Genomic DNA, 21,710 nt, shown 5'->3' with positions numbered 1-21,710 from the left:
TTTGTTTCCTATCTTTTAACCAGTTACTGATCCATGAGAGAACTTTCCCTCTTATCCCATAACTGCTTAGTTTGCTTAATAGCCTTTGGTGAGGGACCTTCTCAAAGGCTTCCTGAAAATGTAAATGCACTATATCAACTGGATCCCCCTTGTCCACATCCTTGTTGACCCCCTCAAAGAATACTAGTAGATTGGTGAGGCAGGATTTCCCTTTACAAAAACCTTGTTGACTCTTCCCTAACAAATTATGTTCATCTACATGCCTAACAATTTTGTTCTTTACTATAGTTTCAACCAGTTTGCCCGGTACTGAAGTCAGGCTTACCGGCCTGTCATTGCCGGGGTCACCTCTGGAGCCCTTTTTAAAAATTGGCGTCACATTAGTTACACTCCAGTCATTTGGTGCAGAAGCTGATTTAAATGATAGGCTGCGGACGACAGCTAAGTAGCCCTTGGGCGAACACCACCTGGTCCTGGTGACTTATTTACCGTCCGGTAACAAACAGTCATAAGTGTGATTTGCGAAGCCCTTCAGCCAATGCCATGCCCCTCCAGTTCTTCTCCCTGCAGGTCCCCATGGTGTGTGTGGGGGGGGGGGGGGACACCCTGAGCCGCACAGTGCGCCCCCTGGATGGGGCCAGACGCCGCTCGGGCGCCCCCTGCCGGCACCCTGGGGAACAGCGCCCGCCCCGCAGACACGCCCACTGCCTGGTCCTTTAAGAGGGAGCCGCGGCGTTCTACGCGCGTGCCTGTGCCGACGTGTGACCGCCCGGGCGCCTCCCCTGATACAAGACACGCCCCTTGGCCACCCGCATGCGCAGCTCCTGCCCGGGGATTTTCACAGAGATCATCCCCCTCGTGTTGGGTGGGGGAATGTTATTGGGCATGCGCGCCCGTGGCGAGGCGGAAGTAAGGCTCCAGTGCTGACACGCTAGCGCATGCGCAAATCTTGTCCCGGGCAAATTAGGCGGGATTCTTCAGAGGCCGCTCCCTGCTCGTCTGGTTGCGCTCTGACGGCGCCTGCGCAACAACAGTCAGAGGTGGGTCTCTTGGCGGGTGAGCGCATGCGCATCTCTGAGGCCGGAGAAAAGCGCATTTGTTCAAAAGTCGAAGCACTTTGTGGGGTCGCCAAGCGCATGCGTGATAGCGGAATGGTGGTCGGGGAGGTAGATTTCCTTAGACACGGGCTTGGCTTTGCACATGCGCAGTTGACCGTGGGGGGGGAGACTCTCTGTGAGGCCCTTCCTGCCCAGGCGGATGGGTCCGGTTGTGCACATGCGTGGTTGGTTCGTACCGCCCAAGGGGCGGGGTTTGGGCCGGCGGGGCTGTGCGCAGGCGCGCTGCCGGCCGAGGGGAAGTGAAGGTGGGTTCGCGCGGCAGCTTTTCCGGCGGCGGCGGCTGGGCTGGCCGCGCGAGGCGGGGAGCACCGCAGGTACGGGGCGGCCGGGTCCGCTCGCGGCAGCCGGCGCCGGGCAGTCACCGTCTCTCTCCGCCCCCTCCGCAGGCAGGAGCCGCCGCCCTCCATGAGCTGAGGAGCCGCCGCCCGGCGCGAAGGAAGGAGCCGGGCGCGGGGCCGCCCTGGGCCCGGCGGCGAAGGGCAGGGGGCTGGGCCTGCACCCGGGCGGGCGGAGGGTCCGCAGCTGACGCTTCCCGCGGGTCTCCTCACGGCGGGCTGGCGGCCGCTCTGCCGGGCTTGGCGGGGGATCGGCTCGCCCCGGCCGCTGGGGCGGGATAGGCCCGCAGGCCTCCCCCGGGGAACCCGCCTCCCGCCCGGTGCGGCGCTGGGTCTCGTGTCCCCCAGGCCGAGCGCCTCGCCCCGGCTGCCCTGGGCCCGGACGCCGCGGCCTCCCGCTCGCAGCACGTGTGCCAGCGGCCGCCGGGCTCCGCTCTGCCCCGAGGGGGCCCCGTGGATGCCGCCGAGATGGGCAAGGTGCTGTCCAAGATCTTCGGCAACAAGGAGATGCGGATCCTGATGCTGGGGCTGGACGCGGCCGGTAAAACCACCATCCTGTACAAACTGAAGCTGGGCCAGTCCGTCACCACCATCCCCACCGTGGGCTTCAACGTGGAGACGGTGACTTACAAAAACGTCAAGTTCAACGTGTGGGATGTCGGGGGCCAGGACAAGATCCGCCCCCTGTGGCGGCACTACTACACGGGCACGCAGGGGTTAATCTTCGTGGTGGACTGCGCCGACCGCGATCGCATCGACGAGGCCCGCCAGGAGCTGCACCGCATCATCAACGACCGGGAGATGCGGGACGCCATCATCCTCATCTTCGCCAACAAGCAGGACCTGCCCGATGCTATGAAACCCCATGAAATCCAGGAGAAACTGGGCCTCACCCGGATCAGGGATAGGAATTGGTACGTGCAGCCCTCCTGTGCTACCACAGGGGATGGACTCTACGAAGGGCTGACATGGTTAACGTCCAATTATAAATCCTAATGATAACAATAACTACTTAGTCTGCAGATAATTAAAAAAAAAATAGCCTGCCTGGTTTCCTAGAAGAATGATTCTCTACCGAAAAAGTAAAAACCAAGCATCCATAGGGTTATGATCACTTCTTCTCCAGTTACCACCCTTTCCTTCTACACGCTGACTGGATTCCTGTTTAACTCTTCTTGCTTGGCGTTAGGATGCTGTAATTTCCAAATGTGACACGAACACAAGCATAGATGCTATGGCAGACTTCCAGCAAACGGGGAAAGACACACTGTAGATTTGCTAAGTAATTTTTTTCCTCTCTTGATTAGCCCTTATAATGGGTTTTTTTTTTTTTTTTGCAGGGCGGGGAGGGGTAACCATTTTCAATGTATGCTTTCCGGTTCTACTTTTTTGAAATTTTTTTTTCTTTATCACTTGCTGTAGATTGCTTCTTTTTGCATTCATGCAGAATATGTTGATAGGTCTGTTTCATCAGTAAACTGAAAATTATTGCTTAAAATCAAACTGCAGTCTGTCTTTTTATATTGAGGACTTTTTTTAAAAAAGAAGTCCTTAATCTGTAACTAAATAGTAACTTTAAATCTGTCTTTTCATATCTAAGACTAACATGGTAAATAAAACCTTGCCTACAGTGGCAGATAGTGAGAATACCATTGTAATATGTTCAAAGTACATATCAGAGGTAATGTAAGAACTGCATTGAAATGTCAGCTGTGAAGTTCTGAACCATACATCATGCATGAGTAGGGATGCAAATAAGTTCCCCATATTGCATAGCAACCATATAATAAAATGTGAATGATGTAATAGTTCCAAGTTATACTCTACTCACAGTTCCTATGTCTTGCATTGCAAAGTTAATGATGTTTAGCTGCAGTCTTAACTAGTTGTGTCAGTCTCCTCACAGTGCGAGATATCATCTTTCCAGAAAGCATAGCAGTAACGTGTAAGCATTACTGTTCCTTTTACTTTAAATAATTTACCATTAGGCAAAAATCAAGTCGTGTCTTGCCTCTCTTACAATATAGGAAAGATGCATTTGTTAATCTTGAGACTTTTGGAGACATTTCCTCTTCCAAAGTTTGAAAATCTCATGTTTTCTGAAAAGCATGCATCTTTATCAGCTGCAACCCCCCCCCCCCAATATGGATTTGTTTCCATATCATAATTATTTGAATACACAAGCTCAGTTCTAAACTTTAACAGAAATTAATCATTTTAACTTTTGAGTAACTGGCATTTGAAGAAGTCGTTTATATCACGATTTAGTTTTTGCAAGACCACAATTTAACCCATGAAAGTCATTCTAAACATTTTTGTCCCTCTGTTTCAGTAACATTACTATAATTCTTTATGAAAGGAACTGTGTTGAATGTCTGAATTTAAATCCATTGAGTAATTAGTAATGAGGGTGGGGTGTAGAGTGAGCATATGACTATGAATGTAAACTTCCACATATAGTTTTTAAAGGGCAAGCAGCTCACTTGCCATAACACCGTTTTCAGATGTCTCTGACTGGGAAGTTATGGCAAAAACACTGATTTGAACTCTCAATCTGGGTGGGTTTGGTTTGTATCGTTTCAATCAAGTATTAATACTGGGTGCAAAAAATGTAAAGCAGCTGGGTTTTATTCAGCCTTAAGGATTAACTTCAGATTTCCTCAAGGAGTTAAACTCAACTGGGGAATTCTAGGAATGTAACTCTACAAAACTAGAAGAAGAGAAAAAAAGTTTTTTTTGAGGTTGTAAGTTTTACATTAGATTGGGGCATTACACTACGTTTCCGCAGTGTTGACTCTGTATGTTAAGTACAGTGTATTATGGAGCTCTTACCAAAGATCTATGGGGAGATAAAAATGTTGAAGTTCATTTCCTAAAAATTTAATGCTTAGGACCCCTTGAAGAAAAATGCTTTGTTTAGAATATGGTTCCAAGAAAGGGACACTCTAAATGTGGGTTGCAATGGCAGTGATAGGATTCTGGATGATACTAGAAAATATAGCAATGATTCAGAAACAATTTTATAAAAGGAAAAAGTTAGTTAGAAAAGCAAGGCAAGTTGATTTACTTTAAATCATAATTCTGAAGGGGAAACTAGAAGTCTTCATTTTGGAAGTCTTTTTAAGTCCTTCTTGAATTGTTGCTCCATTTTCTAGTTTTTATAAATTCAATAAATTCATTTCAGTTAATGTAATTGGTCAAATAGTGTGGTAGTGTAAAGGTGTATAAACAAACACCAGGGTACAATTGTTTTCTTCTGGAAAAAATATAAAAAAAGCCAAGCACAAGGTAAATGCCTAAACTGGAAGACTTGAAGCTCTATTAATAGTTTTCAAACTTTCTTAAACATATCTCAATCAAAATGAAAAATTGGATTTTCACTTTCAGTCTAAAGTGTTTACTGTATTCTTTCTCTTCAAACACTGTTTGGGGCAGGTTTAAATTTCACTAGGTTTTTACATTAAATTGAATTCACAATTTTGTATTTCTTTGGTAATTTTTGTTACTTTAGATATTCTGTTGTGTAGGTAAAATGATAAATTTAATTATACTCTTGAATTTTTAAATGTTTTATTCTGGGGGGGAAAGACTCTAAAGTTACTGAAACTTGTGTGGCAGATAATTCAAAAATAAATGACCTTTGCTACTGAACGAAATATAAAGGCTTCATTTTCAAAATGTCTTTATGAAGGAAAAAGGGGGGAGGGGGAACAATGCAAGTAATTGTAGCCTGCAGGTTAAAGTGGCAATCTTTTTTTTTATCAGAATTCTTACAACTGAATTATAAGTGCATCAACTTCTGTGTTCTTACGAATTTACGAAGTAAACTGGAGTACATTTTTTGAATGGCATTATTCTTGTCTGGTAAGTGAATGAGTCTGTAGATTTTCATCTCCCTGACCTCAGTAAACAGGAATTTTGTGTTCTCAATATGGTTGTAGTGTTGGTAAAGAACTAATGAGCAGAAAATAAAGCAATTATACAGTGCAGCTCTCCTGGTATTTTACTTATATTTGAATATGGTAAAACCAGAAAGGATCTATATAATACACTGGAGTAGTGCCTTCTGCTTACATAGAGGCCTAGGTTCTGTTTAACCTCGGTTTGAAAGATTGTAATGCTATTAGTTTCTCTTTAGAGGACTCTTTAAGTCACATAATTACAATTGAAAAGTTGGAAAGAGGAGACAAGTTTCTTTTAAAAATATTTCCACTTCCAATTACAGGCTTTTTTATTTCAGTAAACTTAATGTTTAATATGTTATGCTTTGTAAAATACTTCAATACAAGATCTCTGCCCTAAGGAACTTACATTGTAACTTGGACAAATATAATGCACAGAACAATTTACCTGCCAGAAAGCACAGAGGTGCTGATGATGAGGTGATCAGTCCTGGAAAGTTTCATGAAGAAAATGGCTTTGAAGGAGTAGAGGGAAGGGAAGGTGCTTTTTTGGATTAAGGGGTAGAATGGAAAAATTGTAATAAGAAGTCGAGAGCTGTTAGAGACTACAGAGGCATGTAAGGAGTTACAGGTAGAGATGTAAAGGAGTGAAGTTGTGTGGAGCTCCGAGGTTGAGAATGAAGCAGCTAGTTCAGCAATAAGGCAGTTAAGGAATTTGGAAGGGGAGTAGGGATAAGGCTAGAACAGTACACAAATTGAAGCTGCTAAAGTAATTTTTCAGAGTGGAGGGTAGAAATGTGATGTAACAGGAAAAGCTAACCAGATTTTGGAATCTCGATGTAGAGTGGCAGTTTTGACATGCTTGAAGATGGTTGAGTTGACATTGAGAAGGGATAGAAGAGATACTGGCCTTTGAAGTGGATATGAGACATCAAGGAAAAAGGCAACACTTTCTGGTCACCTTTCGTCACTTATGCCGAAAGATCAGGCGTATACAGGTGACTTGGGAATCATTAATATTGTCCCACTGCCTTAACCTAATCCTAAAAATCAATTTTCAAGTGCTTAGGTGTATCCAGGTGGTGTTGGTTCTAGTACAGTGGCTGCAATATTTAAAAAAAAAAAAAATTACCCTTCAGAACCTAGCTCAGGGGTTCTCACAACAAATTTTTTGGTGGCCTCAGAGTGCGGCCATCAACTCTTGCTGGTGGTTGCACTGACAATTTTTCCTAAACTACTTAATTAACTTTAGGAAAAACAAATATGTATATATACATGTCCAAATCATTGTAATTTATTTATGTAGGGTTTTTTCAGACTCAGTAATAAAAATAACGTACAGTGGTCTGTATTCTTTACTGGACATAAACAGAATAGAAACACAAGGTGTTTTGCATGTTCTTGCATTTTTATGGCTTCTTTTGCTTTTTTGGTTGCTCTTTTTTTTTTTAAACTTGCTGGCTAGTAAGTCTGCTGCTGTAAAACGTGATATTTGTATGTTTGTTAATATCACTTTTCACACCACACATACTCAGCCCCAGCAAGCCCTGGGACAAATTAGGCCCTGGATGGGGAGGAGGGCAAGGAGGCCATGGGGCCCAGCGATGATGGTGTGGGTGGTGAGCCTGGGACCAGAGCCTACTATCATGTGGATGGAGCCCAAAGCTCCATGACCAGACTACCCACCTGCCCTCTGGGAAAGTGGGGCATTCACCAGCTGCTTGCACCTCCAGCATTTGTGTCTTCGGAGTGGGGGCAGGGCCAAACCCCCACTAGTGGCCCTGGGAGAGGGGCCATTGCTTCTTTCCCGCCCTGTGTCCCCCATCACAGCCCAGGAGGATGTGGCCACAAGAAAAGCCCTTCGTGGCCACATTCGAGAAACGCTGGTCTAGCTTGTGTCTTGTCTATACATAAACTTGAGCCACCTTAGCTAGGGATGTGGCTTTTAAAACTGATTTAGTTAAACCGGAGCAAGTGTGCGTAGACACAACCTCAGAAAAATAAACTTGTAAATCTGGTAACATGTCATAGTTGTTGGTAAAAGTTGACATTATAAGGGTGACCATTTGTGGGTTAGATCTCTGTAACTGTGTGTGTGTTCAGCTTGAGCTTCATTTCTTAATTAAAATACCATTCTTGAATTATTATTCTTTATGAATCAGAAAAGCCTTCACCAATCTCTTTTCCAGTCACTGGAGAAAATAGGTATTTATGGATAAGGTTTGGAAGAATTTGCCTGCCACCTACTAGCCTGAATGAAGACTAACCCTGCAAACAAAAACAAAAAAACCTGTTCCCCAGAGGCATGCAGTGCCCCTCAAATTAAAGCCACATTTCCATTCATTTAAAAAATGTACTGTTCTTTATTTAAATAGCACACTGCCAGTCAATTGACTTTCTATTTACATGTTATATAAACGGTAATACTGTCAGGGCTGGTCAAATGAAAATTATATTAATTACATATCTGACAAATTGACCTGACTGGCAGTTTCACTGTTTCCAGCAGAATTGTGGGGTGGAAAAAGTAGTCAAAACTGACAAGATTGGTCAGCTTTCACTTTGTAGTTTGTGGAAGGTCTCAGCAGCAGCAGAGGCACCAGAACTGTTAGGAACAACATTGCATTGGTATAATCTTGGTTTGGGTTTGTAATGTTTGCAACCTTAATGGCTAAAATAAAAATCTTAAATTACCCAGAAGATATTTGGTACTTTGTGGGAAAACTTCCACTAGCCCTAGGTAAGTGTAAACTCCAAAGCACTATTTGTACAGAGTACTAGCATTTAATCCAGTGAGGGGTGGGGGAAGAATTACTATTCTGATACTTTAGCACTTAAGTCTCATGTTGACCTTTAACTCTTTAAAAAAAAAAACAAAAAAAACACAAACCCTAGGATTCTATACTGCGTAGGTTGTCCTTCAGTACTTAGGAGTGAAGCAAATTATTTAAACAAACATCAAATGTCAGAAGGACCATTTGAAGTATCATAAAAAGCAGGATAATTTTTGGGAGCGGCATTTTTGAAGAGATAAAATAGGTGAGCCGAATGGGTCTATCTTGTATTTTCAAGTAATCCTACTCTTAATACTTAGTGGCAAAGAGTCCTGTGGCACCTTATAGACTAACAGACGTATTGGAGCATAAGCTTTCGTGGGTGAATACTCACTTCATCGGATGCATGCACAAAAAATAGTAATTCAAGAATGGTATTCTAATGAAGAAAAGAAGCTAAAGATGAACAGACACAGTTATAGAGATCTAACCCACAAATAGTCACCCTTACAATGTCAACTTTTACCAACAGCTACGACATGTATCATCCGACATGCTACACATCCGACGAAGTGGGTATTCACCCATGAAAGCTTATGCTCCAATACGTCTGTTAGTCTATAAGGTGCCACAGGACACTCTGCTGCTTTTACAGATCTAGACTAACACGGCTACCCCTCTGATACTTGATACTTAGTGTCTGTCCACGTGAGGTGATGCTGGTCAATAAATGCAATTCCAGCGCAAGAGCACGGCATGGTGGATTTGATGCCTGTGGTCTGGGGAGGAAGTTAGTTCCATAAAAGTTTGAGACAGCTGTAATGGTACCTACTTTTGTAAAAAATGGAATGGAAAATAAGGGATAATGAGCTTGCATATGTTTATAGTACTATAACTTCTAGGGAGAGCCGGGGGGGGGGGAGAGAAATAAGAACTGGATGCCTTTCCCTATGCTGTTGGGTTATTGCCTCCAAATTTAATTTGTAGATATTCTTATAGAAAAATTGTTTCACTTCACTGGTAGCATCGAAACTATTGGTACCATTCTTCCTTGCCCATTTATGGAACTAACTATCTCCTCCTCAGAGCATGTAATCAAATCTACAATGCCATGCTCCTAAATGGGGTTCCCAGCTGCCTTTTTGGAGGCTTTGTTGAACAAAAAAGCCGGAAGTCCTTTGGGGTGTGTTCAGAGACCTCAAAAGTGGTCTCATGTAGGCACTTTTTTTGTTAGTTTAGATCTTTATTTAAGGGAAATATCTTAAAGGCTTCCTTCTGTTTCTCTGTCTCAAGTTAAATACACAAATAACAAAGCTTTTAAAACAGTCTGAATAAAAATCGCTTTTCTTTTCAATAAGGTTTCACTTCCAGTGTCATCCAGTAAGTGCTCTAGATCTTTATGGAATTGCCTAAGGCAGTGGTCTCAATGACCGGTCCGTGGACTGGCTCTGGTCCCTGAGATCTCCCTGACACAATTTAGGAAAGCAGCAAGCTGGTCCCTGGTATCAAAAAGGTTGAGAAATGCTGATCAAACGTACACAGAACCTGACTTCTTAACTTTTAAAAAGCAATTTTTAAATTTGTCTCAGGTCTATTGTGTAATCGTGAAGTGCAAAAAAAAAAATTCAATTTTTTTCCCCCTTTTGCAGGTCACCTTTTAAGTACCTCTATCTTCTGTACTCCTAGAATCATAGGACTGGAAGGGATCTTGAGAGGTCTTCTTGTCCAGTCCCCTGCACTCAAGGCAGGATTAATGTAACCCCTAGAGCTGCACTAACTGAACCAAAATTGGTTGTAGACACAGTACTTGGGCAAGACTCAGAGGATGGCATTTCTTCAAATAGTAGGTAGAAGCATTGTTAATGGAAATATTTCTATAGAAATATTTTGGTTTACAAAAAAAGCAAATACTGAATCACACTGCATTATTTCTAGTTCTAAAGATGAGTTCTACAGTTAAATGGGTAATGGAAATGACAGCAAAAGGAGTGAAAATTTTGTGCAGGCACATCTAATTCCACCCCCCAAATTCTTCTTTAATTCCAAAGGAGAGTGGGAGCAACGGAGCGTCCCATGTATTGTCAATGACAAGGGAAAAAGCAGATCTGGAAAATGTGACTGTTGTGCCATATTACTTGTGACACAGACAATTATGCTTGTATGATTAATCATATTCCATAGAGGTGCGTTTCACATTCAGGTTAGCTAGTTGAGTATATAACACTTCAGAGTTCATAAGGTATGAAGGTAACTTGAGGGTAGGGTGGATATCTCTTGTGTTGCCCTCTCTAGTAAAAACAAGACTGGGAAGCGTGTGTGTGAGAGAGAGAGGTAGTGTTACTTTCTCATTTCTAGAAAGGCTGTAGTCTGGATGTTTAGCTGGAATTCTTCCATACGAAGGGAACAGTATTATTTCTATGCTGTTGTCCATTAAGACCTATGTCTTTTGATATCTAAAAATCTGGTGGGTTTTTGAGCTGTAATGACATCCTACTTATGTATTGTACTAAGTTTTGATATTTATACAGGGGTTTAAATGAAGGTTCATACATGTCCTTGGGGGGGCGGAGAGGGGCTTCTGCTGAGATTAGTCTGTATGAATGCTTATCCTGGTATTACCAGCTATTAGAGGGAAAACCAGCTTTGGCACTGTGACTATTAATGTTCAGAATACAGGCAAAAACATTCCAGACACCATGTTTACATGAATGCAATAAGGATGCAAATAATAGGTTCGAACTCATATTCATAAATGTTTTAAATTATATTGGTTTGCAGTGTTGTTGGGTAACACTGCAAGGTGTAATTGACACTGTTTCTAGTGTTGACAGCTTCTAAACTTGAAAATAACATTTGTTGGTCTGCGTTCCTCAGAAGTAGGTCTTACACTTCACAGTATAAGGAATGTGGGGTTACTCAGCCCTTATACTATTCGTATTTTTGCTGTTTTACCCTGAGGAACTTCCTTTAACATTTCTTTTGGAAACTGGGAATATTATTCTAGAAATGAAGCCATTAACTCTATGGCTGTTTCAACTTTTCAGTTACCACTAGGTGCACTGAAATATGTTCATACAATGTTAGTTAAACATCTGTCATAATGAATGCCCTTTTCCCCACAGGGGCTGGATTAGTTTGGAACTGCCTCAGCTCTTGTGGAGGCTTTTTCCCCCATCATATAGGGATGGGTTTAATCCGTTGTCTTAGCAGTAATTGAATCCAATGTGAGCCCAGTAGCATATGCTATTATACCCTCCAAGAGGAAGCGTTTGCTTGCAAACTCACAAGATTAGACTAAATGGCTTGGTTCCGGTTGAGCTCCCCCATCAAAACAAAGTCTGATGATGTAGAAGTTTCAGATATAGGGAATAAAAAAGCAATCCTGAGTTTGCCAAACACTGGGAACAACTTTTTTTTTAATCTAGCTAGGAGGGACAAACAGTTATCTGCCTTATTTTCAGCGCTGTATTTATCATACAAATAAAATTACCTCATTAAAAAGAGTTGGGGACAGCCTTTGTCAACTGTATTGTGAATTTTGTTTTCTTTGCAATACCCAGCGCTTGCAAAAAGTCACCTGCTAGCCTGAGGACTAACCAAACTTGTCAAAGGCAGATAGAAAAGCTGCTGGATGAAGGTGAGGGATGCTTGGATCCCTGCCAAGGTTCTGTGCTTGGACCTTGCTCGGAGGCTCATTGTACCAACCTTCTGCTAGAGGAGACCGTTTTCTATTCACCTACTGCTTATCCTCAAGCCTCCTGACTGTTTGGAGTGGGTCTCTTTTCCTAGCTGATTCATAGGGAGGGCCAGCAGGATGCCTGCTGGTCTGCCACTCTTTCAGGCTCTGGGTTTTTTTGTATAGTTTTCTCCCCTGAATAGCTTTTAGAACCTGCCTTGACTGCTGTTCATTGCTTTGCTTAGCTGCCGCAGCAGAAGGAACCTGATACATTGTAATCAATTTTAGTGGTCATAGGGTACTGAGTAGCAGCAATGAAGCGGAGCCAGGCCTCTTCGCTTTCTCAAGCGGCAGAATGAAGTTTTGAGCAACATTAGAACTGACTATAGACTCAACAAATGCTTTGCTGGTGTTGTGCTCTTCTGCTGTGATTCCTGCATCTATACTGGAGGATTTGCTGGCATTGCTATGTTGGGGGGGGGTGACCGTATGTGGGGGGTTTTTTTGTTTTACACCCCAACTGATCTAGCTGTGCCCACAAAAAATAAAGCTTAAATTCTTCAGAACTTAATAGTTCAGTCCCCCACTCTCAGCAAAGGGGCAAGTTTGCCGCTCCTTGTTGAAGTCCTGTCAACCTTCTCAAAGGAAAAATGGAATTGGATATTGTCTGCATCTAAGCACTTCAAGGGCTAAGTATTAAAGCGTTCTATAAACTAGTAACACACTTGCATTATATAACCATTTACAGTTTTGGCCACACTTGTGATTCATAGACTCTAAGGATAGACAGGATCATCTTGATCCTCTAGTCTGATCTCCTGCACAATAAAGGCCACAGAACCTCACCCACCCACCCCTGAAACAGATCCATTACAGTAGAATCTCAGAGTTACGACCACCTTGGGAATGGAGGTTGTTCGTAACTGAACACAACAGTCTCGTTGTTCTTCTAAAAATTTACAACTGAACATTGACTTAATACAGCTTTGAAACTTTACTACGCAGAAGAAAAATGCTGCTTTTCCTTTATTTTTGTAGTAGTTTAACACAGCACTGTACTGCAATTGCTCTTTTTTTTCCCTCTCTGCTACTGCCTGATTGTGTACTTCTGGTTCCAAATGAGGTATGTGGTTGACTGATCAGTTTGTAACTCTGGGGCTCATAACTCTGAGGTTCTATTATACCTCTGGTTGAGTTACTGAAGTCCTCAAACCATGATTTTAAGACTTCAAGTTACACAGAATTCACCATTTACTTAGTTTAAACCTGCAAATGATCTGTGCCCCATGCCGTAGAGGAAAGTAACCCCCTCCTCCCCAGGATCTCTGCCAATCTGAATTGGTGGGCGAAATCCTTCCTGACCCCAAATATGGTGAGCAGACCCACCAGCCACATACCTGAATTCTATTTTTCTAATGCCTTTTAGTGATTAATATATAGAATGATCTTTCAATTGTTACACTGTTTTGAATCAATGAGAACATTTAACGGTTTTTAAGTGAAGGTTTTAAGTCTCAGGTTTTGGGGGTCTTATTCTCCTGAGCTGGTGGGAATGGACTGTATGCAAAATGGTCTTGGGGCCACTGTACAGGTGTCATTTTGCTCTTGGTCCAAGGATTAGCATTTAATGGTCTTGCAGCCTCTGGGCCTTGGGGTATGTCTAAGTTTTGAGCTGTGTGTGTAAATCCCAGCTTAAGGAGAGATGCGTGCAGTGACTCTGTCTGAGCTAGGACAATATAGGATGAGTTAGCCACCTTGAGTACATGCCCAGCATCTCAGATGGGTACGTATTGAAGGCGGCCTGCCCCTTGCGCTGCCATAGCTATGCTCTGTTTATAGCATCCTGCCTCAGAGCTGGCACAGATGTGCCGCCTTGAGCGGGGTATCGTACCCCCAGCTCGAAATGCAGACGTACCCTCAGGCTGAGTTACCCACCAAGGCAGCCACCTTGATGACAAAATATTTCTCCTTCTTTCCTTGTGCCTCCCCACCTGTTGTCTTTTATCTTATAGAGTGTAAACTCTTTGGGGCAGAGGCTGTCTTTGTTCTCTTTTGTACAGCACCTAGCACAAGGAAGACTTGCTCCATGACTGGAGCGCCTAGGTGCTACCATAATACAAACAATAGATGGGCAACAACCTTTTTAAAAAACAAAAAGCTGGTGGTAAAGCCCTCAGAAAGACAGAGGTCTAACCCACTTCATTAAAGATTCAGTTGGTATACTGACTGCTTGTCACTGGCTTCCTCCGTCTTTCAGAAGAGGTGATGAAGTGAGAATACTGGATCAAACAATGGTCTGTCTAGTCAAAGTTCATATCTCAATAACCCAGCACAAGTTGCTTCAGACGAATGTGTGGTTAAACAACCAAAGATGCCCCCCATAATGGTCACTTTTGGGCACTAAAATAACTATAGGGCGAAGATTCCCAAACCTTTTTTTTTTTTTGCTGCACCCCCTTTTGGAGGTTCACATCCTATGCACACCCTCCTCTTTCTAAGAAACAGAATTTCTGTAGATGCCAGGAGTCTGGGAGACCATCCCGGCTTGGATGTCCTGTTTGTCCCCAGCCTGCAAACATCCCCTGGCTGGGACATGCTCTGGGCGGCGGGACATAGGCAGCCAGGCTGGACCTCTGCCCTTGGGACACTCCCATGATGATTCACAGGCTGCGAGCTTCTCTGGCCCGGACACAATCCCCAGCATGCATGTGCAAGGGCCTGTGTGAGCAGGGAGAAACTACCTGCCAACGAGGTGCCTGTGTATCAACCTATGAGAGGCAAGCTGCTCCTCATCCCTCCCTCTCCCTTGTTCTTCCAGCCTGGCAGGAGCTGGAGGGAGACACTTAGTGAGAGGAATTCTTCTTTTATCAACAGTATTTTGAAGAAACACACAAAAATTCTTAAGCACAGTCAGGTCCTGGTGCCCCCTAATAACCATGGCATGGGCACACCCCACAGTTTGAGAACCAGTGCTGTAAGGGAAATCGTTTTCTAGCCCAATGTAATTATTTGGGTTATGTCCTGGTACGCATGACGGGTTTGTCTTTAGCTAGTGTAACTCTATGTTGTAATTATGCCTAATTCTTTAACAAATCCTGCTCTCTAGTGAGTTCCTCTGGTTAACTGTGTTGTGTAAACCATTCCCTTTATCAGCCTGGAAAGTTTACCTTTTAAAGGTGTTCCTTTCTCTCCAATTTATCCTCTCCTAAGGTAAGAACACTCCCATGATTCTACATTCCTTTCAGATATCTCCTTAAACTGAGCAGCCTTAAACTTTTCAATCTTACCTCACAGAAAAGTCTTGCCATGTCTCTGGCCGCTTTTGCTGTCCTCCTCCGGGCTTTTTCTATTTCTTGCTTATATCCTTTTTGAAACAGGGTTATAGAAACTGACTGTGGTATTCAAGGTGAGAGAATATTGTCCTAGATATTAGTATTGTGTGGTAGGATCTAGAGGTTCCAGCTCCATTGTGTTAGGTGCTGTACAAACAACGAAAAGACCTGGCCAAAGAATTTACAATCAAAGTTGGTATTAGTCTCTGTCCCTTTCTTAATATATCATTTTTCTTTCCCATTTTGGTCACTGCTGTCCTTTTTGTCACAGGCAACAGTTTAGCAAGTCTGTTTTCCCAAACCTTTGGAAGCTGAACCCTCCTTCATGAAATTAAATCCAGTTTAATCCTCATGGAACCCTGCTATGTGTGAACAGAGGCCTACAAATCTTTCTTTATACATCTGTGTGTGCCCTGTCCCCGCTTCCATGGTGGGAAACACTAGTGTAGATTATGCTTTCTCTTCTTCCTTGCATGCTCTGACCAGTGAAATTACTTTAAATATCTGTTAATATCAGTGACATTTGAGTTATTACTTATTGAAACAAATGTGGAACTTCACATCTCAGCTATTGTTTCAGAGTCTCTGCCAATTCGGCAACTCAGGTTACTTCAATTACACTTTATTGGAGTTTCAGAGTAGCAGCCGTGTTAGTCTGTATCCACAAAAAGAAAAGGAGTACTTGTGGCACCTTAGAGACTAACAAATTTATTTGAGCATAAGCGTTCGTGAGCTACAGCAGAGTGGCTCTTGATGAAGTTCTTTTGATTCCTCTCCCCCCCCCCCATCTGCAAAGCTTACCAGTTTCTTGTTCACCCCTCTTTAGATCATTATGAAATAGCACCCGTTCCACGATGGAGATTTAAGGCACTCCTATATCATCCTTTATGCTGAAGAGTGAGTTTATTCATACAGTTTTCTCTCAACACATTTCTAATCTATAATTTGTCTTCCTCCATGACTGCTTAGTAGCCCCTTGTGAGGGATTTTAAAAAGATCTCTGGAAGTTCTTGTGATGCCCACCAGTTCTTTTATCCACCACTTAATAAACATGTATATTGTGGTAGCAACTAAAGTCTTCAACTAGATCAGGACCCCGTTGTTCTAGGCACTATACAAACAGGGTAATTGATAATCCCTGCACTAGACAGTTTACAGTCTAAAAGACAAGACCTTTAGCAGGTGAAGGAGACAAACAAGCAAAGATGGGGAGAGTGAGGTAACAAAAGCACTATTTAGCACAGAGTAGATGTCTGTCCAGTGTAGCCAATCAGTCAGCTCATCAACTCTCTACTTGTTATTAGGTGGCAGTTTTCTGCAGTGAGATGGAAGGAGGATAAAGCGTATGGCTTCTGACTGACTTCTCCCCCCACACAGCACAAGCAACCACATGGGAGAACATATGCTGGGAGAGGCTGACCGAACTGGAGTGAAGATGGACGTCAACTTCATTATGAGACAGGAGGAGGAATAGCTCAGGGGGCTTTGAAAGCTTGAATGAGAGTTTGTGTGGTAGAGGGGAAGCCTATGCAGGGTTTGAGGGATTTGGCATGGCCAGAGCCATGATCTAGGGCAATGATTTTAGCAGCAGCATTTTGAGTGGATTTGTCTGCTTCAAAGAATAGTAGGCTGAAAAGAGGTGTGATTTTTTCCCCTCCGCCCTGTCCCCTCCTTACAGCAGCTGGGCTGCCTGGGTCCCTCTTGTAGTGGGGTAACTAAAACATGAACACCTTAAAAGCTTCTCATTAAAAACATTTACAATGTGTTTGGTCTCCTGACTGGAATCCACCATTTTTTGCTACTTAGGGTGGAGCTGGTTATACTGATGAGTGTCTGTTCCCTATTTGGGGGAAACCATAATTTTAATCACAAGGAATTATAAGTTCTACCTCTATTTGTAGAAGGAAAATTATGCCTGCAAACATCTGAGGCCTACCTGAAATGGGGCCCATCCAGTGTGCTGTGTGTGTGTCATTTATTTAGAAAACATTTCTTGCCCTTCTATAACTACCAAACCCCACAATTTTATATAATGCAATGGGCTGTATGTGAATGTAATCAGTAGTGTTTTAGAGAAATTCCCCCAAGCTATATTTCCTTACATCAGTCACTTCATGAAGGAGTCCTGGGATCTAAATTGAGGTGTCTGTGCAGCATAGTCTTCTTAAATGTGACTTACATTTTGAAAAAAAATGAAGTAAATAAGATGGTGCATTGGATGCTCCAACTAAGCGGGGCAGGAGGGGGCATTCAATAAGCTGATTTTTTTTTTTAAACCGGGTAATATCTCCTATCAAGGGTCCTCATGCGGAGAACTGAGCAGATGCTCGTTCTCAGTTTTTCCCTGTGTGAAGTCATGTGCAGTGCAGGTGCAAAACAATTCGGCACCCTTGCAAATTCAGATTGTCCAAGGTTTAGTATGCTGTCTCAAATTGCCTCAGTACGAGGAACTGTGGTATTAAATTACATAATGACCTGAAAGATGGAGTGAAATGAAGTGGTGGCATCTGTGGGCAGCACACATTTTAGAGTAGCCAGGATGATGGAGCGCTACGGTGGAATGTGGAGTAATTTAACAAACCTAAATTAGGCCTAAGTAGCTCCCGTGATTGGTTCAGAACTCTTCATGTGAAGGCACCACTTTAAATTCAGCCAGGTCGCGAATGGCCAGATGTGATCAGACAGCTGCTTAGTGAGGTGTGTAGGAAACGAGCTCAGTCCAGTTTCTAGTGCACAAGCGTCCACATTACAGACCCCAGTTAGCACTAAGTGTCTGTCGGGTAGTCTGAGGAACTGGGGACTGAGTGAACATAGACTTTACTATCCTTCCTCATGTACAGTTGGAGCACTCTGAGGGGAAGCTGGAACTGCTCCCACACCTTATTTGTCTGACTTAGGCCTTGTCTACATTACAGAGTTTTGTCATCAAAAGTCAGCTTTCATTGACAAAACAGTGGAGGTGTACACACCACCATGCTCCTCCCGCCGACAAAACTCTCCTGCTTTGCCAACAAAATAAAACCACCTTGATGAGAGGTGTAGAGAGTTTTGCGGCAAAGTTGTATTGACAAAGTGTCAGTGTAGACCCTGCACTTGGTTATGTTGCTGTAAATGGCCTCCAGGAGGTGTCCCACAATGCCCATCCTGACCGCTGTTTGCATGCCACTGCCCTGCACCCAGGTACATAGATATCAGTTCCCCTCACCCCCCATTTAAAGGCCCGCAAATTTTTAAAATGCCACTTCCTGTTTGCTCAGCATGGACAATTCACATCGCATCTTCCCAGCTGACCAGGGCGGCTCCACGCAGTAAATGCTCTCCCGTGTAGAGCATCCCTGAGTTGTTGGATCTGCTGGCAGTGTGGGGAGAGGAGGCTGCACAGACCCAGCTCTGCTCCAGCCATAGGGACTTTGATACCTATGGTCAGATTTCTCATGACATGTTGGAGAAGGGCTACGAACAGGACATGCAGCAGGGCGATGTGAGGATAAAGGAGCTGAGGCCGGTCTACCAGAAGGCAAGGGAGTCAAACTGTCGCTCTGGTGCTGTGCCGAAGACCTGCTGCTTCTATAAGGAGCTGGATGCCATCCTTGGTGGCGACCCTGCTCCCACTGCCAAGAGCCCTGTGGATACTTTGGTGGGGCTGGAGATGGCGGAGAGCGGACTCAACCCCGAGGACAAAGTTGTGGACGAGGAGGTCGAGTTGGAGGACGATGTGGCACACATAGCAGGGTCGTCTGGTGGCATGGCGAGCCAGGACCTCTTTTCCGTTCCAGAGGGGTCTAGCCAGTCCTAGCAGCCCATCTCTGGTGTGCATGATGGAGGAGAGGAGAGCTGTGGTAATTGATCTTTTTGAGTTGATGATGCTCAGTTATGAGGTAGAGCTGTCCTTTGCTTTGTATATTCTGGAAGTGGTGAAGGGATAGAAATGTACAAGACTAGCTATGTTTGCGTGTGCTTCACGTCCTCCTGTGCAGCTAAGCAGTGCAGTGGAACTGTGTGTTAATGCACACCAAGATTTCACGGGAGTCCTCCAGAGAGAGCTCTAGGAAACTTTCCTGCAGGTACCAGCCAATCCTCTACCGAAGGGTCCTTGGCAGAGCTGCTTTGTTCCTTCCCCAGTTGTAGGAAACTTTCCTGCACCAATTGGCAATCACTTGTGCAGCGACCAATCTGGCACACAGGCGAGCCACATAGGGACCTGGTCTGAATCCACACGCATACAGGAGATGCACCCGTGCCTCCTTGCTTATCCTTAGGAGTGAGATATCGACTTCAATGATCCCCGCCTGTGGAAAATGGTGGTAGAATTTAAAATATTGTCCCTAATCGCCTGCAGTGATCCCCTTTAAAAAAAAACAACAACCCACCAAGACTCTTTGCCCCATCTTGAGCGCTCTCTTCCCCCCCCACCCCCTCCCGGCTGAACTCACCATGTTTAGGGCGTTCATCGAGCTGTGTGCTTGCCAAGGGACAGTGAGAAACTGATTTGTATTTTTAAAAAGGGTGCATTTTATTATAATGATTCGATGCTGTGTATGCACTAACCATCATGCTTCTCTTTGTTTCTTGTGCTTCTGCAGATGTGGCCTTCAGGGGAACCCCATACACACCGGCGGAGTGTCTCCGCCATATAAGGAAGTGATCAAGGAGGACATGTTTCGAGAGGTGCTCCAATCCTCAGAGGCTGAAAAACAAGAATGCAAGGTGTGGAGAGAGACTTTAAAAGAAAATTCTAAAATTGAGAGGCGGGACAGATGGCTACCTACAGTGTGCTGCTCTCTGTCAATGTTAAAGCACCAATTGTGGACCTGCTCTGCTGACAGAAGGAACATTGTGTGAACATGCACAAACCATGTCACTATACCGGTGTTCAATTGTCGTTGTAACTTGCGTTGACAAAACTCTGTGTAGACAAGGCCTTAGTCTTCAATGCTGCTAGCCCAGCACTTCCTATGAGCAATGAAATTCATACTGTTACTTAAAAATTGACAACAGGGCTGCAGATGTGCTTGTCGTCTTGCCCAAGACAACAAACAGAGAAAAACAGAACTGAATGACATAAGGGAATCTGAGCTAGCTTTAACTCCTGCAGGAAAAAGAGGCTCCTGACAGCTAAGCCATATCTGCTCATTGTGCTGCAATAGTTGAAGCAAATAAGATGTAAACTTTATTAGTATAAAGTATCAAATGCAACGAATGGTTGTTTAGAAGGGCATGGTACATCCCTCATTGGTTCCAGGTTTGGCATTCTAATAATAGCTTTTCCTTTGTATTAATGGAAGATAAAGGGAGTGAGTAAGTGAGGTCTGGACTTCTGGCAAAAGACACATCTATCAATCCTGCCTTTTGATCATTCTTCAGGGAGAATTATTTTGTGTTGTAGATTTAAAGGGGAGAGACTTAGAAGGGAGGGGGTGGAGATCTTGCTCAAATGTAACATTATCCCTTTGCTTTTTTGTCCCTAACTCTTCTGGTATATGTACACTTATCTTGATTTTGTTTAATTTCACGGTTTCTCAAACAAAATTTATCTTTACTTCAGTTTTTCCTGGAAAACTATTGGTGGTCTCTTGACTATTAAGCTTGTTGTTGTGAAGTTTTTCTACTTCCTCCCCCCCACCCCTTTTCACCGGTGAAGTCATCTTGTCTCTTCAGTTTTGGTTACGTATCCAAAGTATGCATGTACAGATACAGTAATGGAAGGTGTCTGGAATAAGTTAAATACCAGTCTTGATATTGATGTGAAGAGCAGCTGAGTCCGAACTTGGTCTGTCATCAATTAAATATGTTCTTTCTTATGAAGACTTGTTTCTTTTGCATTTCAAAGCAGGAGAAATACTTTAGTAGATGGTGCAGATGTTCTTATTGTGATACAATTACTGCCTTCCAAAGGGGAGAGCTCATTTTAATTTCCTGTATCAAGAGCCCCACTTCCATCATTCTCATGCTCTGTTCTCTTGCTCCCTTCTAAGTTGGCAATTCTTTTGAGTAGACAAAAGAGACCTCTAAAATGCTAAGTTGCAAACCTAGTGCCTCATGAGCAAGAAAAGAATACATAGTTGCAGGGGTGATTCATCAAGCAAAAGTTTTGCTGAATATGAATTTGTAAGATTCCAGTGGGGTGGGGAGTACGTGGCTACTAATGAAAAAAATAATTAACGTCATACTTGGTTTCCTCCCGAAGATCCTAAGCAATTGAAGCTACAGATGTTTTGGCAGAGAAATCACACAAACTAAAACCAAAGGGAAAAAAGAGGGATTTAAAATGGAATAGTTCTTTCCTCTATCCGTTTAGGGTACTTCTGATTCACTCCCGTTGGCAGAGAAATAGGGAAGTCTGCAGCTCAGATTTCTCAGGGGCTTAAAAGGATTCTGCATCTCTGTTAATGTGACTTAGCGCATGTCTCTACGTACAGCGCTGCAGTGGGTGCAGCTGGAGCACGTCTGGTGAAAACTCTCTGTGCCGACAGGAGAGAGCTCTCCCACTGCATAACAAAACCCCATCTCCACGAGCAGCGTAAGCTAGGTCGGCAGGAGAAGTTCTCCCACCAGCATAGCACTGTGCACACT

The 21,710-nt window shown here is 43.7% G+C and overlaps 1 protein-coding gene and 1 long non-coding RNA gene across 3 annotated transcripts; both read left to right on the top strand.

Moving 5' to 3' along the window:
- The first annotated feature begins 1,739 nt into the window (after positions 1 to 1,739).
- Positions 1,740 to 2,956, top strand: ARF6 (ARF GTPase 6). Its single transcript, XM_073350219.1, has one exon. It carries the CDS (start codon positions 1,922 to 1,924, stop codon positions 2,447 to 2,449), a length of 528 nt encoding a protein of 175 aa, XP_073206320.1. The 5' UTR covers positions 1,740 to 1,921; the 3' UTR covers positions 2,450 to 2,956.
- A 12,967-nt stretch (positions 2,957 to 15,923) lies between these two features.
- Positions 15,924 to 20,942, top strand: LOC140913550 (uncharacterized). Of its 2 annotated transcripts, XR_012159624.1 has the most exons (3): positions 15,924 to 16,034; positions 16,442 to 18,976; positions 19,721 to 20,942. It is a non-coding gene; the product is annotated as an uncharacterized lncRNA (long non-coding RNA). The 2 variants fall into 2 exon arrangements; XR_012159623.1 differs by lacking the exon at positions 15,924 to 16,034 and having other exon boundaries at positions 16,041 to 18,976.
- The last annotated feature ends 768 nt before the right edge of the window (positions 20,943 to 21,710 follow it).

This window comes from Lepidochelys kempii, chromosome 6 (genome assembly GCF_965140265.1).
Source record: "Lepidochelys kempii isolate rLepKem1 chromosome 6, rLepKem1.hap2, whole genome shotgun sequence".
NCBI classification, from domain to species: domain Eukaryota; kingdom Metazoa; phylum Chordata; order Testudines; family Cheloniidae; genus Lepidochelys; species Lepidochelys kempii.
This window is presented reverse-complemented; position numbering and strand designations above follow the sequence as displayed.

Excerpts from the sequence above, each read along its gene's own strand:
- ARF6 (XM_073350219.1), top strand. The coding sequence starts at position 1,922 with ATGGGCAAGGTGCTGTCCAAGATCTTCGGCAACAAGGAGATGCGGATC.